The sequence below is a fragment of the Aythya marila genome (genome assembly GCF_965140915.1).
Source record: "Aythya marila genome assembly, chromosome: 18".
Lineage (NCBI taxonomy): Eukaryota > Metazoa > Chordata > Aves > Anseriformes > Anatidae > Aythya > Aythya marila.
In genome coordinates this window covers 7736445-7751797 of record NC_139059.1, presented here as the reverse complement: position 1 = coordinate 7751797, position 15353 = coordinate 7736445, and the positions used below count along the sequence as shown (strand labels likewise).

General features: G+C 60.6%; 1 protein-coding gene across 5 annotated transcripts in view; it reads right to left on the bottom strand.

Moving 5' to 3' along the window:
• The window catches only part of SEPTIN9 (septin 9), a 119138-nt gene that overhangs the window by 38546 nt on the left and 65239 nt on the right, over window positions 1-15353 (bottom strand). For all 5 annotated transcript variants that reach the window (XM_082775254.1, XM_082775256.1, XM_082775257.1 and 2 more), the window contains one exon: window positions 4420-5079. In XM_082775254.1, coding sequence (XP_082631380.1) covers window positions 4420-5079 — 660 coding nt within the window. The remainder of the gene's footprint in view (window positions 1-4419; window positions 5080-15353) is intronic.

Genomic DNA, 15353 nt, shown 5'->3' with positions numbered 1-15353 from the left:
CCCCCGGCCAAGACACAAAATGAGCGGCCGGGCCTTACTGCAAGAGATCAAAGCAAACCCTTTGTTTTTATCTCGGTCAAGATAACGGGTTTTATTTGCCTTATCAGCCTGCAGGATGATTAACCTAAATGTGAGAAAGCTTCACAATGCCAGAGGAGCTCAAGGGTGGGGAGCATGTCCCGGAGCACAACTGCTGCAGGCTTCAGACGAGGCACAGAGCGGGCCCTCGCCCCGGCCTGCACGCGACACCCGGCCATGGCTGTGGGTCCTGTGGCCACAGGCCGTGGTGCTCACCCACGGGCTTGGGTGCAGCTCAGGAAGGGCCCTGCAGCCGCACAAGGCTCCAAGGCCACCATGAGGAGCCCCACGGGACCCCACGGGCCTGCAGGGCCAACGCCCCGGCCTGGTGCCCCCATGGTACCGCCGGTCACCTTCTGCCTGCACCGGGAGGTTTTGACCTCTGCATGGACACACTCAGCCTTACACGCTCCCTGCAGGTTTCTGGGAGCACTGATGTCGATGCACAACCTCATCCTTGATGCACAGTCCCATCCCCAGGCCCAAACCAGAAGCAGAAGAGCCCTGCCAGGTCGCTGCATGGGGCCACGAGCACCCCGCGGCTCAGCACCCACGGCTTCGTCCCGTTCCCCCCTCAGACAGGGCAGGGCAGGGGGAGCTGTCACATCTCTGATGGGAACCTCCTGCTTCCCATAATGAATCCGGCTGCTGAGATCGCTGCTTTGACTACAGGCCCTCAGGGACCTGCAGTGGGGCAGATCAACTCCCTGCTTGTATTTGTCTCCGAGGCACAGCCCGTGTCTCCTGCAGGTCTTGCACGGTGCAGGAGGCAGCAGCAGCAACTCGGAGATTGCCCTGGCTCCCCCCTAGGTCACCCTGAAGGCATCCAGAGGAAACACAGCAATGGGCACACGAATGCTCACGCTCACCCCGATGACCACAGCTGGACACGACGGCAGCTCACGCATTGTTAGTCTGGGAGCAGTGCTCACGGTGGGTGAGGACGCGCAGCAGAGTGCCGACACATCCACATCCCCTGGCCTCTATCCCACCCCAAATACACCCCAAAACGAGCTGAGCTGTTCCCTACACAGCCAAGGGGAAGAGAGCAGGGTGGGAAGGAACAACCAGAAAGCTGCCAGCCCCCCGCTGCCCTCCCCGCGCAGGCACACGGCCGTGCACGTGGCCTCGCGTGGCTGCCGGCGTCCCCGCGAGGGGACACGAGCATCTCCCACGCATCGGGCTCCTCGCACGCCCTCCTTCCAAGTGGCTGGCGCGGCAGGGCTCCGTTTTTCCAGATTATCTCATTTCTGGCGCCTGCCCCGAGCACGCGGATTTGGGACTCTCTGCGTTTCTCATTCAGAGCCTCCCTGTTTGGGATCTTGGGCTGGAGGCACTTTCCTGTTAAAAATAATAACAACAGAAAGAAAAAAAAAAGGCTACCCGTAACGTAGCCCAAATGTGTCAGCTGGTTTTAAGGAAACGTTTCCCTACAGCTTTAATCTCTCCGTACAGTTAAATTGCTGTGCAGCTCAGGGAGCTGGAAATGATTACTCACTGTTTATGCACACAGGCCTGGCCTCTTTATTGTGGGCAGAGCCGTGCTCGTCGTCTCTGGATCCCTCCAAACTCCTTGCTCCAGCCCTGCTCTCATCCCTACAGAAGGGCACCAAAGGAAAGGTGCCCGAGGCTCTGCTACGAGCTGGGGGCTCGAGGCTCACTGCAGGGTCCCCAGTTTTTGGCTACGTCCTCCCCAAGGAGAGCTGCACATAGCTAAGTCCTCTCCCTCTCTGCTCACTCTCACGGAGCCTCCAAGTAAAAAACAGCAAGTTCTGAGGACAAGGCTCACCATAGGGGTCCAGGGCTGGAAAAAAGAGTGGAAAAGTTGAGCTGCTTCGTTCTTCTGAAGTTGTCACGCTCTCTCTGCTGAAGAAGAGGAGCGGGGACCTCACTGCTATTTCAGGGACACTGGCACCCACGTGGCTGTCCCAAAGGGACCGGGGGGACAGCGGTGGGACAAGGCTCCAAAAAGCTGGAACCTCGGGCTCTTTGCAGCCAGTTTTACCCACAGACCACCACGGATCAGCAGAGCTGTGCTTTGTTCAGACTGACGGCTGGACAAACTCACTGCAGAGGACGGTCAGGCTCTTGTTTTGGGTGAAGGTTCCCATTACTCACCACATTTACCTCAATTCACCAACCCAAGCTGCAGAGCCTCCCTGCAAGGAAGGATCTCAGGGGGAACCACCACGGCCTTCCTGGTGTGCAGGAGCAGGGAGAGGGGCAAGGGGAGGCTCTGGCAGCAAAGCCACGGGCAGGGACAAAAACGATCACATCAAATCATCAGGTCAAAGCGGCTTCCATTTCTCATCTGGGCTCACTTCTCATCTGTCACCAGCCTCAACCCCGACTACAAACAGGTCCAGATCTGGGGGCTGCACATATAGAGGATAAAGCTGACATGAAAAACACGAACCTTGCTGGGCCCAGCGATGCCCTTCCCCTCCCAACCATCACCAGTTTGCAAGACACAAAGAACAGCAAACAAGATCTCCTCCTGGACGAGTAAGCCACCGGAGCGATGCTTCACAAGCCCTCAAGCAACAACCCCAAACTTGTGAATCTTTCAACATGCCTCTGAAAACACGTTTCTAAGCCTGGCATTTACCCAACCTCTGGCACCCTGGCCAGGATTTCCAGGCCCCCTTCCCGAGGGATGGGCTGTGCCGCTCAGCGCCCCGCTGGGGCACGCAGCAGCCGAACAGGGAGCCCCTCTCCTGGTGCCCCCCCAAGGAGGGATACGGCTCTGGACAGCTCTGCAGCTCCCCCCCGAGCACAGGCACGGCTCTGGGTAGGCTGGAGAGAGCACACGTACCCGGGCACAGAGTTACGGGGTATTTTTAGAGCTCTCACATCCTCAGCTCAGTGACGGGAGGCACCAGTGGAAGGGGAGCTTCATCCAGACAGCAAAAGCATCTCCACCACCCAGCCCTGAGCAGGGGGAAGGTCCCATAACAGAGAGCCCTCGGGGAAGCCGGGAGCCTCCAGCTGAAGGGAGGTCACGCTCAGCGTCCTCGGGCTTCACAAGAAGCATTGGGAAGGCCGGGTGGAGGCAACCACCCCACAACAAAGCCTGGGCATTTCTAAGCATGGAAACCCAAAGCTGTTCACGCCTCTTTTCCCCCTTGGCACGTTCTCCCCTTGCGTTTGTCCACTGCAAAACCTTGCCCCAGCTTCTCTGACCCACTCTGAGCCCAGTCACCTCCTCACCCAGTGCATCTTGTTCCTGCACCCCACCGAGGCCCCACCTGAGCTGCTCCCTGGCGGTCTCAGCCCCACGCTTAACGAGGCTCAGCTCTGATTGAGCCTCTGGCAGCAGCTGGGGGAGATGGAGAGATGCCGCCCCCTGCCCAGCATCACCCCCCGGGGGGGCTCCTGTGCTGACCAGTGGGGGGAGAAGCAGCCAGGGCCCTTCCTGCTCCTGCAGCTCTGCTTCTGGCTCTTCTCGGCCGGATTTAGACTGAAAGCCCCTTTTGTGGCAGTGCCAGACCGTCCTGCTCTGTAAGGCAGACCCCAGACAGCTGGGCTCTTTGGTAAAACTCATCCCCAGCAGCTGCCCTGGGTTTCTGGAGTCCTTTTTGATGCAAAGAGCCCTCCCTTTCCCCCCTCTGGGCAGCTGGGGCATTCAGCAGCTGAGATGGTCTCCTGCTCTTAAAGCGCCCAACTGCCTGTAGCCCTGAGCCCAGAGAGCTCCCCGCAGCCCAAACCCAGCAGGATGAGGCCAAGCACAGGGAAAAAAAACAGGTCCTGGGCATCATCCACACTGCTGCTGGGGACAGAGCACCTGGCAGGGCGGCCCAGGCTGAGCCACCACTGAAGTTGTGCTCAGACCTCAGCTGGAGCCCGAGGGATGCTCCGGTCCCTGACGTTATCAGGCTTTGGCTCCAGTGGCCACGTTTCTGCCTGCAACCCCATGCAACAAGATGAACAAAAACCATCCCAGAGACACCTCCAAAGCCACCTCCGAAGGGACACCTCGGTCCCCATCCCACCAGAAGCTGCTCTGGGCGCTGCGCAGGCGCTGGCTCCGCGAGCAGAGCTGCTCCGAGCGCCCTTTTCTGCGAGCAGCGCGCTTTTGGCACTCTCTCATTTTATTTCTCCGGGGCTCGATAGCATCTCTTATTCAAACTGACAGCTCTTTCAGCCCGAATAAAACCAAGCTAACAGCCGTGTATTCAGACACGTGTGAGCCCAGAGCCGAGCCCAGCCCCGAAAACCATCGCTGCCTGGGCTGGAGGAGCAGCACCCCGGGCTCAGCACCCTGCACAGGCGTTGAACCCACAGCGAGGAGCGAGGGCAGCTGTGAACCTGCCTCCCACCCCCGTCCGCAGCTGTACTCACCCTCTTCTCTCTTTGGTGGGCTCTCGACCAGCGCTGGCTGTGGTTTTGGCTCTGCCTGGGGCGGCTGCGGGGCCGGGGCAGGCTCCAACCCCTCCACCTGCCGCGCCGGCGGGGCCGGGAGCTCGGTGGCCTTGGCTACCTGGATTTCCACTCGCTTGGTGGCCACGTCGGGCAGGGCGGTGTTGGCCAGCTCGGCTCGGCGCTGGGGCATCTCGGGGATCTTTGAGGCCGGCGCCTCCGCCCTGCGGAGCCCGGGCTCCTGGGGCTTGCCGAGCGTGATCTCAGTCCTCCGCGGGGTGGGCTCCGGGGGTTTGTGCCCCAGCACATCTGCTCGTTTGAGGCCGAACCTCGACAAGGCCGAGGTGGAGTTCTCCACCTGCTTGGACGAGATGTCAATGGAGATTTCTGTTCTTCTGGACACCGGCTCGGGCAGTTTGGGTCCGGAGAGCTCCACTCTCCTCAGAGAGGACTTGGGGGATCGCTGGCCCGTGGGGTCTGCATGCCGGGCAGGCGGCTCCGAGTTCCTGGCACCGAGTTCCTGAAACTTCTGCGTGGAGCTGGACACCGTGGACCTGAGGAGGGGGTTCGGGGTCCGCCTCTGTGGGGTGGAGGAATTTGAAGACTGATCTACCTCCTCGACCTCAAAAGATCTTTTCAGAGCTGAAAGACATTAAAGGGAAGGCAGAATTTAGTTACCAGCCACCAGCGTGCCTCAAGGGACACTTACAGGAACCGTCTGAGAGTTGTGGCCCTATTGCTGCCACGCGAGGATTCACAGCCCCACTGACTGCCTCTGGGGACCGAGGGCCAGGCTTGGCCTCTTCAGAGAAGCTCCAGAGCCAGAGACAAAGCTGGCACTTGGACCAGGAAATTCAACCCCAGAAGCATAACCTGGAGTGCCAGCCTCCCCTACACCGCCCCCAGCCCACCCGGCCCTGCTCCCCACCACGGCACAGCCCCGGGCCCGGCAGCCCTGCTCCGAGCCCTTTCCTTTGCCTCTCTCGCCCAGAGGATGCGCAGATAAACACCGGCTTCCCAGTGACCCCTGCCAGCAAAATCCTTCTCCGGAACGTGCAAACAATCTCCGAAGAGCCCTGAACCCAAATAACGCAGCTACAAAAACAAAGGTGGTAGCCCCAGGAGCGCATATCCTTAAAAACAACCCCAGAGACCGTCGGAGCCAAAGGCTGCAGTGCTTCACAAACAACAGCACGAGACCCCCAGTGCAGGAAGGGGCAAACCGGGAGGTGTGAGGGACATCCAAAATCTAAACAGCATCACCCCTGTTTTAACCAACGGGGAAATTAAGAGGCAGAGCGAGAGAGAGAGATGCAACACCAGTGAGCGGTGAGATTTAAGAGCCGATTTCCCACCTAACACGTCCAGAGGCAGCACAGCCCCACTTTCAGCTCCAGGCAGGGTCTGACACCGCTCCCACCACCACCCGAGCCACGAGCTGCCCTGACGTGGATGCCCAGGTCGGCAGCAGGAGGCACAGACACCCGCCTTTAAAAGAAAAAGAAATCGCCTTTAAAATCCACCCCGAGATCCCCCGGGATGCCAGGGATGGGGGGAGAGCCTCGCACGTGGCTTTCCCTCCCCCCTTGCCGTCTGGCCACTCCATGTCCCCCCTTGTCCTGCACCCCGGGAGGAGCTGCAGCACCTGGAGATGTCTGCGTGCCGCGGAGCAGCCCCGGGCTGGGCCACGGGAGGCGGCTGCCGGCTGCGAGCAGGGGCAGGGAAGCGTCCACGTGGCAGCCGCTCGGCTCCGCTCCGCCAGCAGATCGCAATCGCAGCTGCTGACACGCACGGCTTTGGGCTGTTCTCCTTTTAGGGGGAATACCCAAAGAACTGGGAAATGCGAACGCCAGGCTTTAAAATCCATTCTGAAAGCGTGCTGGCTGGGGGCAGGAGCCTCCCTGGGATGCTCGGTGTGAGTGACCCCGCAAACGCGGCTCCTGGGAGCCCTCCACGCCCAGCAGCAAGCACAAAGGGACATACGGACGTGGGCAAACATCTCAGTCCCCCCCCTCTGCAGCCCGAAATACCACATGGGAAATGCTGGAAAGCAACAGCGTGCATGGGACGGGCTCCTGCCCCACGTGCAGAGAGGCTGCCCAAGCCTGGAAACCCTGCGGTGCCGTTTGGGTACGGCATCCGAGCTGCTCGTTTGTGCCCCCCGGTAATGAACAGTAATGACAGGAGGTGCCCCGGGGGGCCAACTAGCAGTGACAAACCCTGCACCTCAAAATATTCAGGGGCAGAGGGCAGGAGGCAAGGTGGAGGATGGGGAATTGTCCTGCCCCATGGAGAGGGGCCGTTCCCCGCGGCACAGCCAGAGCCACGCGGGGGCTGCCACCTGCAGAGCCACTGCACCTGCGGGGAGGAAATGGAGAAGCTAGCAAGGAAACTTGCATTTTCCTCCATTTTATCTGCTCTGTTTCCTGAATCCCCGAAAAGGCTGCATGGCAGGCCCGGCAGAGCTGCATCCAACCCTGTTATCAGCACCCAAGAACAAGCGACCGATTCACAGCAGCCCCAGCCTGGGAGCTGCTCTGACGGGTCCAAAGCTCTCCAAAACCGAGCGGGAGCGCAGACATCACCACTCCCACTCCCCATCACGTCCCCTACTCACATTTCAGCCCCCTGCCCCAAACCCCAGGTTTCAAACACCGCAGAGAAGCCCAGGCTGCACTTTGCAGGGAGCCAAGGCAGCAGCAGGGACGTCCCGAGAGCAGCCCCTCCTGTCCCCAGGCAAAGCCACGCGGGGAAGGGGACACAGGCAGAGGACACGGCCACGAGCTGCCAGCTCCCTGATGGATGGGATCAGGGTTTTGTCCACATCAGGCTTTTGGAACCTGCTCGCCACTCCTCCTGCCAGCAAACTTGGTTGCGTTTTATTCCCCTCAACAAAGCAGCCTGACAGCCTGGTGACAGACGTGTCTGGAGGAGCTGACGCCTGAAGCAAATGCTCTCAAGGAACCCGATAGCGAAGGAAATGCTGGCGAGTTTCTCCCCTTTGTGAACGTCCCTCTGGAAATGTCTCTGCACCCAGCGGCTCGGGGATTTCCTCATGAGCTGGCGGCGAGTTTTGGGTATGAAGATCCCCACTGACCTCCGGGGTTTGTGGTGTGAGCCTCCCATCATCCCAGCTCCCTTCAGCCCCCGTGGGATTTGCCAGCGCCGAACGAAACGAGGGCAGCAGCGACCTGGTGGTGAGGAACGTGGTGGCACTGCAGGAGCTGCTGCCTGCAGCCCTTCCTGCTGACCCCAAGCCTCTCCAAGCGCCCTAAGCCCGGGGCAAACCCGCACCCGCAGCACGGCCCCTGGAGCGCTGCCACCCCTTGTCCTTATCTCAGGGCTGGCCTGGGTACAACACCCACAAATGGCTTTTCTCCAGGTCTTTCTGGGCAAAATAAATGAGGAAAAGGTCAAAGCCCAGACACAAAGGGGGTTCCCAAAGTCTGAGGAAGAGCTGCAAAGCCGTGATTAGGGGCACAAAGGACTGGACCCAGCCAAAGATCGCTGCCCATGCCCACGCTGCGCCCACGAGCAGCAGCGAGGGGGTCTCCAGGGGGTCCTCATGGATGTCACCTCTGGTGACACCGGTTCCCAGCACGGCCGGAGCTGCCCTGCACAGCATCACCGCGCTCCTGATCCTCGAGCAGAAAAGAGAAAGAGCTTGGGAAGCAAAACAACGGCCAAAAAAATTAAAAAAAAAAAAAAAAAAAAAAAGGAGAAAAGCTTAAAAATAGCCTGTCCTGTCCAGAGCCAAGAAAGGAAAGCAAACAGCCTCTGCTCCGCAGGACCCTCCCCCGGCTTCCTGCGGGGAAGCTGGCGTATTAATTAAAACAACAGGAGCCCGAGGCCCCGCTGGCAGCTGTGGGCAGTGCCCGGGGTCCCTGCAGGCTCCAGGGCCACGTCCCTGATGTCCCAGGCCGAGCAGGGAGCGGGACGGCCCCGCTGCGGGGTTATATCCCCGCTGTGACGTTTTCCTGGGGCTGTTTGGTGTTAGCAGGGCTTCCCCTGCCCCGGCAGCAGCATCCCTCCCGCTGGGGGTGGTGGCGGAGCGTCGCCCTTCCTCCTCTGCCCTTCCTCCTCTTCCTCTCGAGGTGCCTGCGCTGCGGGGCGTGAGCGCCAAGCGGGGTTGTCACTTACACGCCTTTCCTTTTAACCGATTCCGACCCAATTCGGGCAGCCGCTGCCTCAATCCGTGCTGCGGGAAGGCAGCGGCTCCCATCCCATAGCACAACAAGCTGGAAATCCCCTAAAGCCAGGTTCCCAAGCGCTCCCTTTCGGTGCCAACCCAACCCGGGCAGCACCACCCTCAGCCCCTCATGCCTGTGCTGCGGATCTCTTGCTCGGCCCCTTCCCAAAGCCCTGGAGGCAGGGACAGCCGGGCAGCCCCCGCATTAATCCTGGCACGTGGGGCTCTGCGTGGCAGCACCTGCTGCCTGCTGCCTGCACACAACTGCGGCTCCTGCCAGCCCCCAGCCTCGACCCCCCGGCTTGGCAGCCTGGCTGGAGCAAATGCCAGCGCGCGCGGGGGCCGCCGCCGCTCTGGGAAGTAATTTTATCCTCCGAAAATGTTTTGACACATGGAAGAAAGCAAATCTGCACTTCAAGTTTCACGATTTCCTCCTGCTGCCGATGCTTTCCCCCCTGCTTCAAGCCCTGGTCTGGAAACGCCGCTTCCCCCCTGCGCCCCTCCTGGCACGGCCGCGTCCCGTCCCGGTGCCTCCGTCCCCTCTGCCCTGCCTCTGCCACCCAGGGGGCTCGAGCCAAGTGGCTTCAATGCCCGTGGGCTGCTCCCCGCCAGCCTGGTGCTGGGGACAAGGCACACACGCCTTCATCCTGGGCTCAAGCACTGCCAGAGAAGCAGCAAAACGTTCGTGCCCCCAGCTGCTGCGTGCTGGGGATGCTCGCACGGTGCGGCTGCTGCGCCCTCATGGTTGTGTCAAGGTCAGGCCCCAGTGGGTCCTGGAGGTGGTTAAAGCTGCTCTTTGGGGGATCCTGCAAACTGGGAAGAGGGGGCAGAGGTCTTGTTCAGGTCCCAGAAGCACGTACGACAACAGCCAAGTTTCCAGAGAAGCCACAGCCACGCTGTGCTGGGGGCTGGGGGCCGCGTCTCATCGCTCCCCTCCCTGCAGTCCAGTCCCCCGCCACATCCCAAGCCCTGGGATCGAGGCAAAGGCACCCCGGGGACACGGAGGGCTGGGTGGCTCCTGCCCCAAGGCCCCGAGCATCCCTGTGGGTGCTGGGAACCGGGGGCGCCGCGGCACTCGCCCTGCCCTGGGCAGCACGTGGGAAGGGGCTGTCAGCGCAGCAACATCTGCTCCTTCTTTCTTTCCTTTTCCTTTTCAACACAACACCCCACGTAACAGCCGAGGGGATGCTTTACACAAGGAAACCTCTATGCCCAGAGCTCCGGAGGAGACCAAAATAAACAGCGAGGGACGCTGGCTCCTCCCGGACCTGCGCTAGCTGCTTTGCAACTCGAGCCCCGGGCTGTGCCGCGGTGCTGAGCTGCTTCCCATTAAACATCCTCTGCCCCTCGCGTGGTTTCTGTAACCCAGGGGTTACGTTTGCTTGCTTGCTTAAGCACTGAAAGCTTTCCTTGCGCTTTCAGACACATAAGAGCCTTATGGGAACAGGGCAGCCAGTCGCCCCGGTGTTTCACACGATACAATGGGCTCGTTTCAGAGCGCTGACTTTCTCTAAACTGCTACCAGATGGCGACCTCCTGTTCCCGGGGAGGAAAAAGGGGGAGGCAGCGGCCGCAGGTGTCCTCTTTCAGCGACCCCCCCCGGACCCCATGCCAGTAACTGTTCCTGGCTGTTTGTGGCCATCCGAGCTGCCCGGAGCCCCGTCCCCCGGCAGCAGGAAGCTCCCTGCCTCGACTGGCCCCGCCGGCACCCTCCCCGTGTCACCGTGGGGACACCCAGGTTTGGTTTTTAGCGGTGCTTACCCAAAATCACCGCCCGGGGTGCTGACAGGAAGCTGCTGATGGATAGCTGCCAGCATCCAGGACGCTTTTAGGAGCGAGACCCTTTGGCTATGGGAACAACACGATGCTCTTCACCTACCTGCAGGCCACGTGTATGGTGTGCTCCAGCCCTAAAGCTCCTGCAGCAGGGCACGCGCCCACCCGTCCCCGCAGCAGGGGGCTCCCGGCAGTGCCAGGACCCAAGAGCCCCCAAATCCACCTGTGTAATGATGAGCTGCTGCTGTGAATGGTTTGTGCAAACACAAAAACCCTTCCTTGGACTCCAAAACCAGGGTCAACGAGAAGCTCCCACACGTTTCGTGGCCTGACACGGGGAGACATCAGCGGCGCCGCGCTGTCACCGTGCAGCGCTTCGTGAGCTGTGCAAACCGTAACACGAACTGAATTACGGGGGAAATGTGGGGATAAATGCAAGCTCGGAGCTCTGCTGTTAAGCGAGGCCATCCGAGCAGCATTTCACTCCGGCGCAGCAAATTACACAGACAGCCTCTGGGAGCGGTGCAGCAGACCCAGCCATGTGTCAGCACGCAAGAGCAAAGTTGGAACTAAGAATAGAAAAAAAAAAAAATAATCCACACTCAGATTAAGTCAAAATCCCAGATTTCCAGTCCCTATAAGGGAGCTCTAGAGAGGTTTTAGCTGCGATTCTCCGTTGCACTTTGTTTCATATCACCACTAACCCTCAGCAAAACGCTTCCAGATCACAGCAGCTATTTGACTTCCCTTATGAAATGATTATTTGGGCTTCGCACACACAACCCCGCGCCGTGCAGGGCACCCAGCCCCACAGATTGTGTTACTGGCTCTCCGCACAGCTTTTGCCTCCGCTCTGTGCTCCACTTTCCTTTCAGGAGGGGAGAGGGAAATAAATCCTCCCTGCCTCCAGGGGACTGCAGCTTTGTTTTGACCCACCGGGGTTTCCCAAACACTTCGCAATTATTGCCCAGAGGGCCGAACTGTGATGCAGATGGTCCTACAGCCCCACACCACTGCCAGTTTTGGTGCTGGCTTGCAAAGGGTTACGAGCAGGCAGGGCCCTGCACTGCTGGCCTGAGAGAGCCCAAAGCACTGAGTGGCGTCAGAGGCGCTGCCAGATGCGGCCGGGGCTGAGTCACATCCCCAGGCACACAGAGGGGACATCAGGAGTGACTCAGGTGGGCGCTGGGTGATTAAGCTGATTCAATCATTCGGTGATTACATCTCAGCTCCATAATGTGCTCCGGCGGGCGGAGTTGCAACACAGCTGGTTAAAATGCTACAGAAAAGGATAAATCAGCACAAGGGGTTAGAGGAGGGGGGCACCTCCACCGGCAGTAACTCCAGACACAGCTCCCTGCCCGCTGACCCCAAGGAGCCAAACCCCAAAAGCAGGTACCCCCAAACTACCGATCCGAGGGAGCTTCACCCCAGTGAGAGCTGAGAACTCCCCGGTGCTGGTGCTGCCGACACCGAGAGCACCCCTGGGTGCCTGTCAGCTGCAGGGCCACCCGAGGAGCAGCAGCACCTCGTGGAGATGTCCCCAGGCCAGCGTGACCTTAACTCAGGTGCCAACACCAGGGCCTCTGGCCTGGGGGACGCAGCGGACGGGCGGCACCGCCACCAGCCCTGCCACCAGCCGAGGTGTCCCTGGCAGCCCCGAGGGCTGAGCGCCGTCCAGCAGCCTCGCAGAAGCAATCACAGTAAAAGCCTGAGTCACGGCGTCGGGAGCTGAGAGCCCTCCTTCATCAGGGGCCAGCTTTTTGGGACAAGCCAAGGACAAGGCGGCACCTTGTCACCGCCCCAGGGCTGCTCCCCACTGCTCCCCTTCGGGGCAGGGAGGGCTCAGCGGCACAGCGGGTGGGTGCCGTGCCCCCACGAGCAAAAAGAGGGGTGCCAGCACCAAAGGGCACCCTGTAAATGTGGAACAAGAGGTGGCCAGGACACAACCCCAACCCTGTGCCAAAGGGCACGACGATGCAACCCAGCCCTGCCCCATAAAGGGGCCCCTGATGGACGCTGCCCCCACCAAAAAGACACGTCCCCATCAGCAAGCAGCCTCAGACCCATCGGCTCGCTTTGCAGGCTTCAAAGGAGCTGAACCAGGGCTCAGCATCACTGCTGCCTCCCCGGCCCAGCTCTGATGGCCAGGAGGTGCCCTGCAGGGGCTGCAGCACGAGGAGGGAGGAAGGGGAAGGGGAAGAGCCTATGTAATGGCACTGCAGAACGACAGCGCCTTAAATATCAAATATCAGAGCTAGAAACGTGAATATCTGGGGTGATTATGGGCTCTGAAGCCTCCATTATTGCCTTTGGATTTCTGACAAGTCCCAGCGCAGGCTCTCGCGGCTGCTGTCTGGGGTCTGGCTCCTGGGAAAAGGGGCTGAGCGAGGAAGGGCTGCAAAGCAGAAACGGAACCAGCAGCAGGCAGCGGGGCCGCAGGGCACCCGGAGGTGTCAGGACGCTCACTCAGCAGCAGGTTTGCTGGCGTTTGTGAGCCAAGAGACGTAGGCACGGTCCCTCGGACACAACGGCATGACCCTGAGCGCTCCAGGAGCGCTTCCCCTCACTGCTGCCATAAACTAACAAGAGGCACCAAGGAGCAGAGCAGCACGACTCCAGTTTGGGTGATAGCTCAGGGAAAGATGCTACCAAGACCCCAGAGAGCGGCGAGCACTCGGTAGACGTGCTCCAAAGCTTGACTTCCCTCCAGGCACCAGCCGTGCCGTGCAGCCAAAGCACTCAGCCTGGCCCTGGCGCACAGACCCGGGCACCCTCCGTCCCTTCCCTGCAGCCCCTTTGCCAGGTTCCTGTCTAATTACTGCGGCACCGTGCTCGCTTGGCCCAAGAGGGATCTCAGATGGGCACCAGAGCTCGCCCTCCCCGCTGACACAGCTCCTGCCAAGGACGCTCTGCTCCACGCTGCGGTGGTTTGCCCGTCCCCAAGGGCACACGGCCCAGCCCTCGTTGCATAAGATGGCCATAAACAACAACCTCTGGCCGATCCTGCATCCTAGCTGGGGCCAGAGGCTATCCCCAGAGCCCCGCTCACGTGGATGGAGAGATCCACGTCCTGTTCTTCCCGTTCCCACTCCCTCACAGCCTCTCTATTCCCAAGAAACCAAATATACACGGGAAAAAAAAAAAAAAGAAAACAAGCCACAACTGCAGGTCTCTGCTGCTGTATCCAGGCAGATGCAGTTTTTCCACTTGGCACGTGAAAGGCCAGTTCCTCCGGAGGAGACGTGGCTCCTGCCTTCCCAGCGGCACCTTCCCCAGCTCCTGCCTCTCCCCACAAGGGCAGAAAGCTCCCCACCAGCCCGTCCTTTTGTCTCGGGCTCAGAAGTGTCTGTGAAGCTCATCTCTGGGCCTGCTGGAGGCGGTGGCTGTCTCGGAGCAGGACACAACTGATCAACCAGCTGGGAGAGCGCTGCCAGCCCGTCCCGCACCACCCTGGTGGTAAGGAGCATCGGATGCCCCGGCTGCAGGATTAAGTTTTTTTGGGGATGGCCCAGGAAACCCAACAAGTGGAGTCCAGGAGCTTCGCCTCGCTCTCCGGGTTGCGATGATCCTCGATGTAATCTCCAAGATCTTTTTGCATTTCCTTTTCCAGGCATTGAGCCTCCGCACACCCGGGGCCGTGAGTCACGCAGCCCGGCCCCCTGAGCTGAGCCTACAAAACCCCCCGCGGGAGGGACGGAGGGGCCTGGATCTAGGGAGGCGCTTAGGGAAAGGCGAGACAGCCCCGCTGTCACTACAGGGCCTTTCCCCGTATTGAATTCGAGGCACACCACCCACATAACACCGCGACCATCCCTCTGCGGGCTGCTGCTAAGATTAGCACGGGGCTGAGCCCTCCATGGGCAGCAGCTGCTGCCGGGTGCAGCAGGGACGCCAGCCCCGAGCCAGCCCCACCGGCACGTGTAGCCCCGGGCACCCCCATCTCTGCTTGGGACAGCCCTGAGGACGAGCCCGTGAGATTCACAGGCATAGAAAAGGCAATTTCTGCAAGCCACCTGGCCGCCTCTTTTCGTCTTGAATGACCCCAAAAAACACAACATCACTTGGCCCAACTCATTGAGACAGAGCCTGTGGCTGAAATCCTACAACTAGCGCTCACCGGGCAGTGCGAGAGGTACCTACCCGAGGGGAAGGTGCCGACAGGGGAGAAGGAAAAACAGAAGTGATGATGAGAAACCCTTCCAGCAGCACCGAGGGGTGCTGGTGGGCTGGGTACCCCGCACCCTTGGCCCCACAATGCCAAGGTTTGGGCACCAGCGAGCCCATCACTCGCCGGTAGCCGGGGGTTCGGCTTCTTAACGTTGTCCCAGATTTCCCAAGAGTTGGGCCAGGGGAATGAGTAAGGCAGGGAAAGCTCCCCAGGGGCTCAGCCGCTGTGGATGAAGGCTGGCTGCTGGTTTCTGCCGGAGCGGAGCTGCGAGCCCAGGCTCTGGCGTCTGACCCTGCCACGCTGCCCTGTGATTTCTGCAGTGACAGCCCCGCTCGGCACCGCTCGCAGCTTGCATCTCCTGGGATCTTTGTGCTTCGGCATCAGCACGTGGCGAGGGGCCTGGCGCTGACCCGCAGCACTGGCAGAGCGCTCGGCGTCACCGCTGCCAGTGCCATCAGCACCTTCCAGCACACCAGAGCCTCGGCTGCAGCCGCGCTCCCAAGGGAGCACCTCGTCTCTGCTCCCCCTTTCAGCAGGCCACGCGCTGCTTTTAGCTTGGTGGCAGCGAGCAGGAGGCCTGCACCGTGGGGTTATCTCCCTGCATCACCACCAGCAACCACCAGCCGCGAGGGGAGCATCCTCCTCTCTCCAGTCCCACAACGAGGGCCTGCAGCTGAACACCGAGGACACCAATGCTGCAGTAGGGCTCACCCTGAGCAGGATCAGGATGGTTTGGGCTTCACACGATGCTCACCCTGCCCCTCGTCCCACCACCCAGCT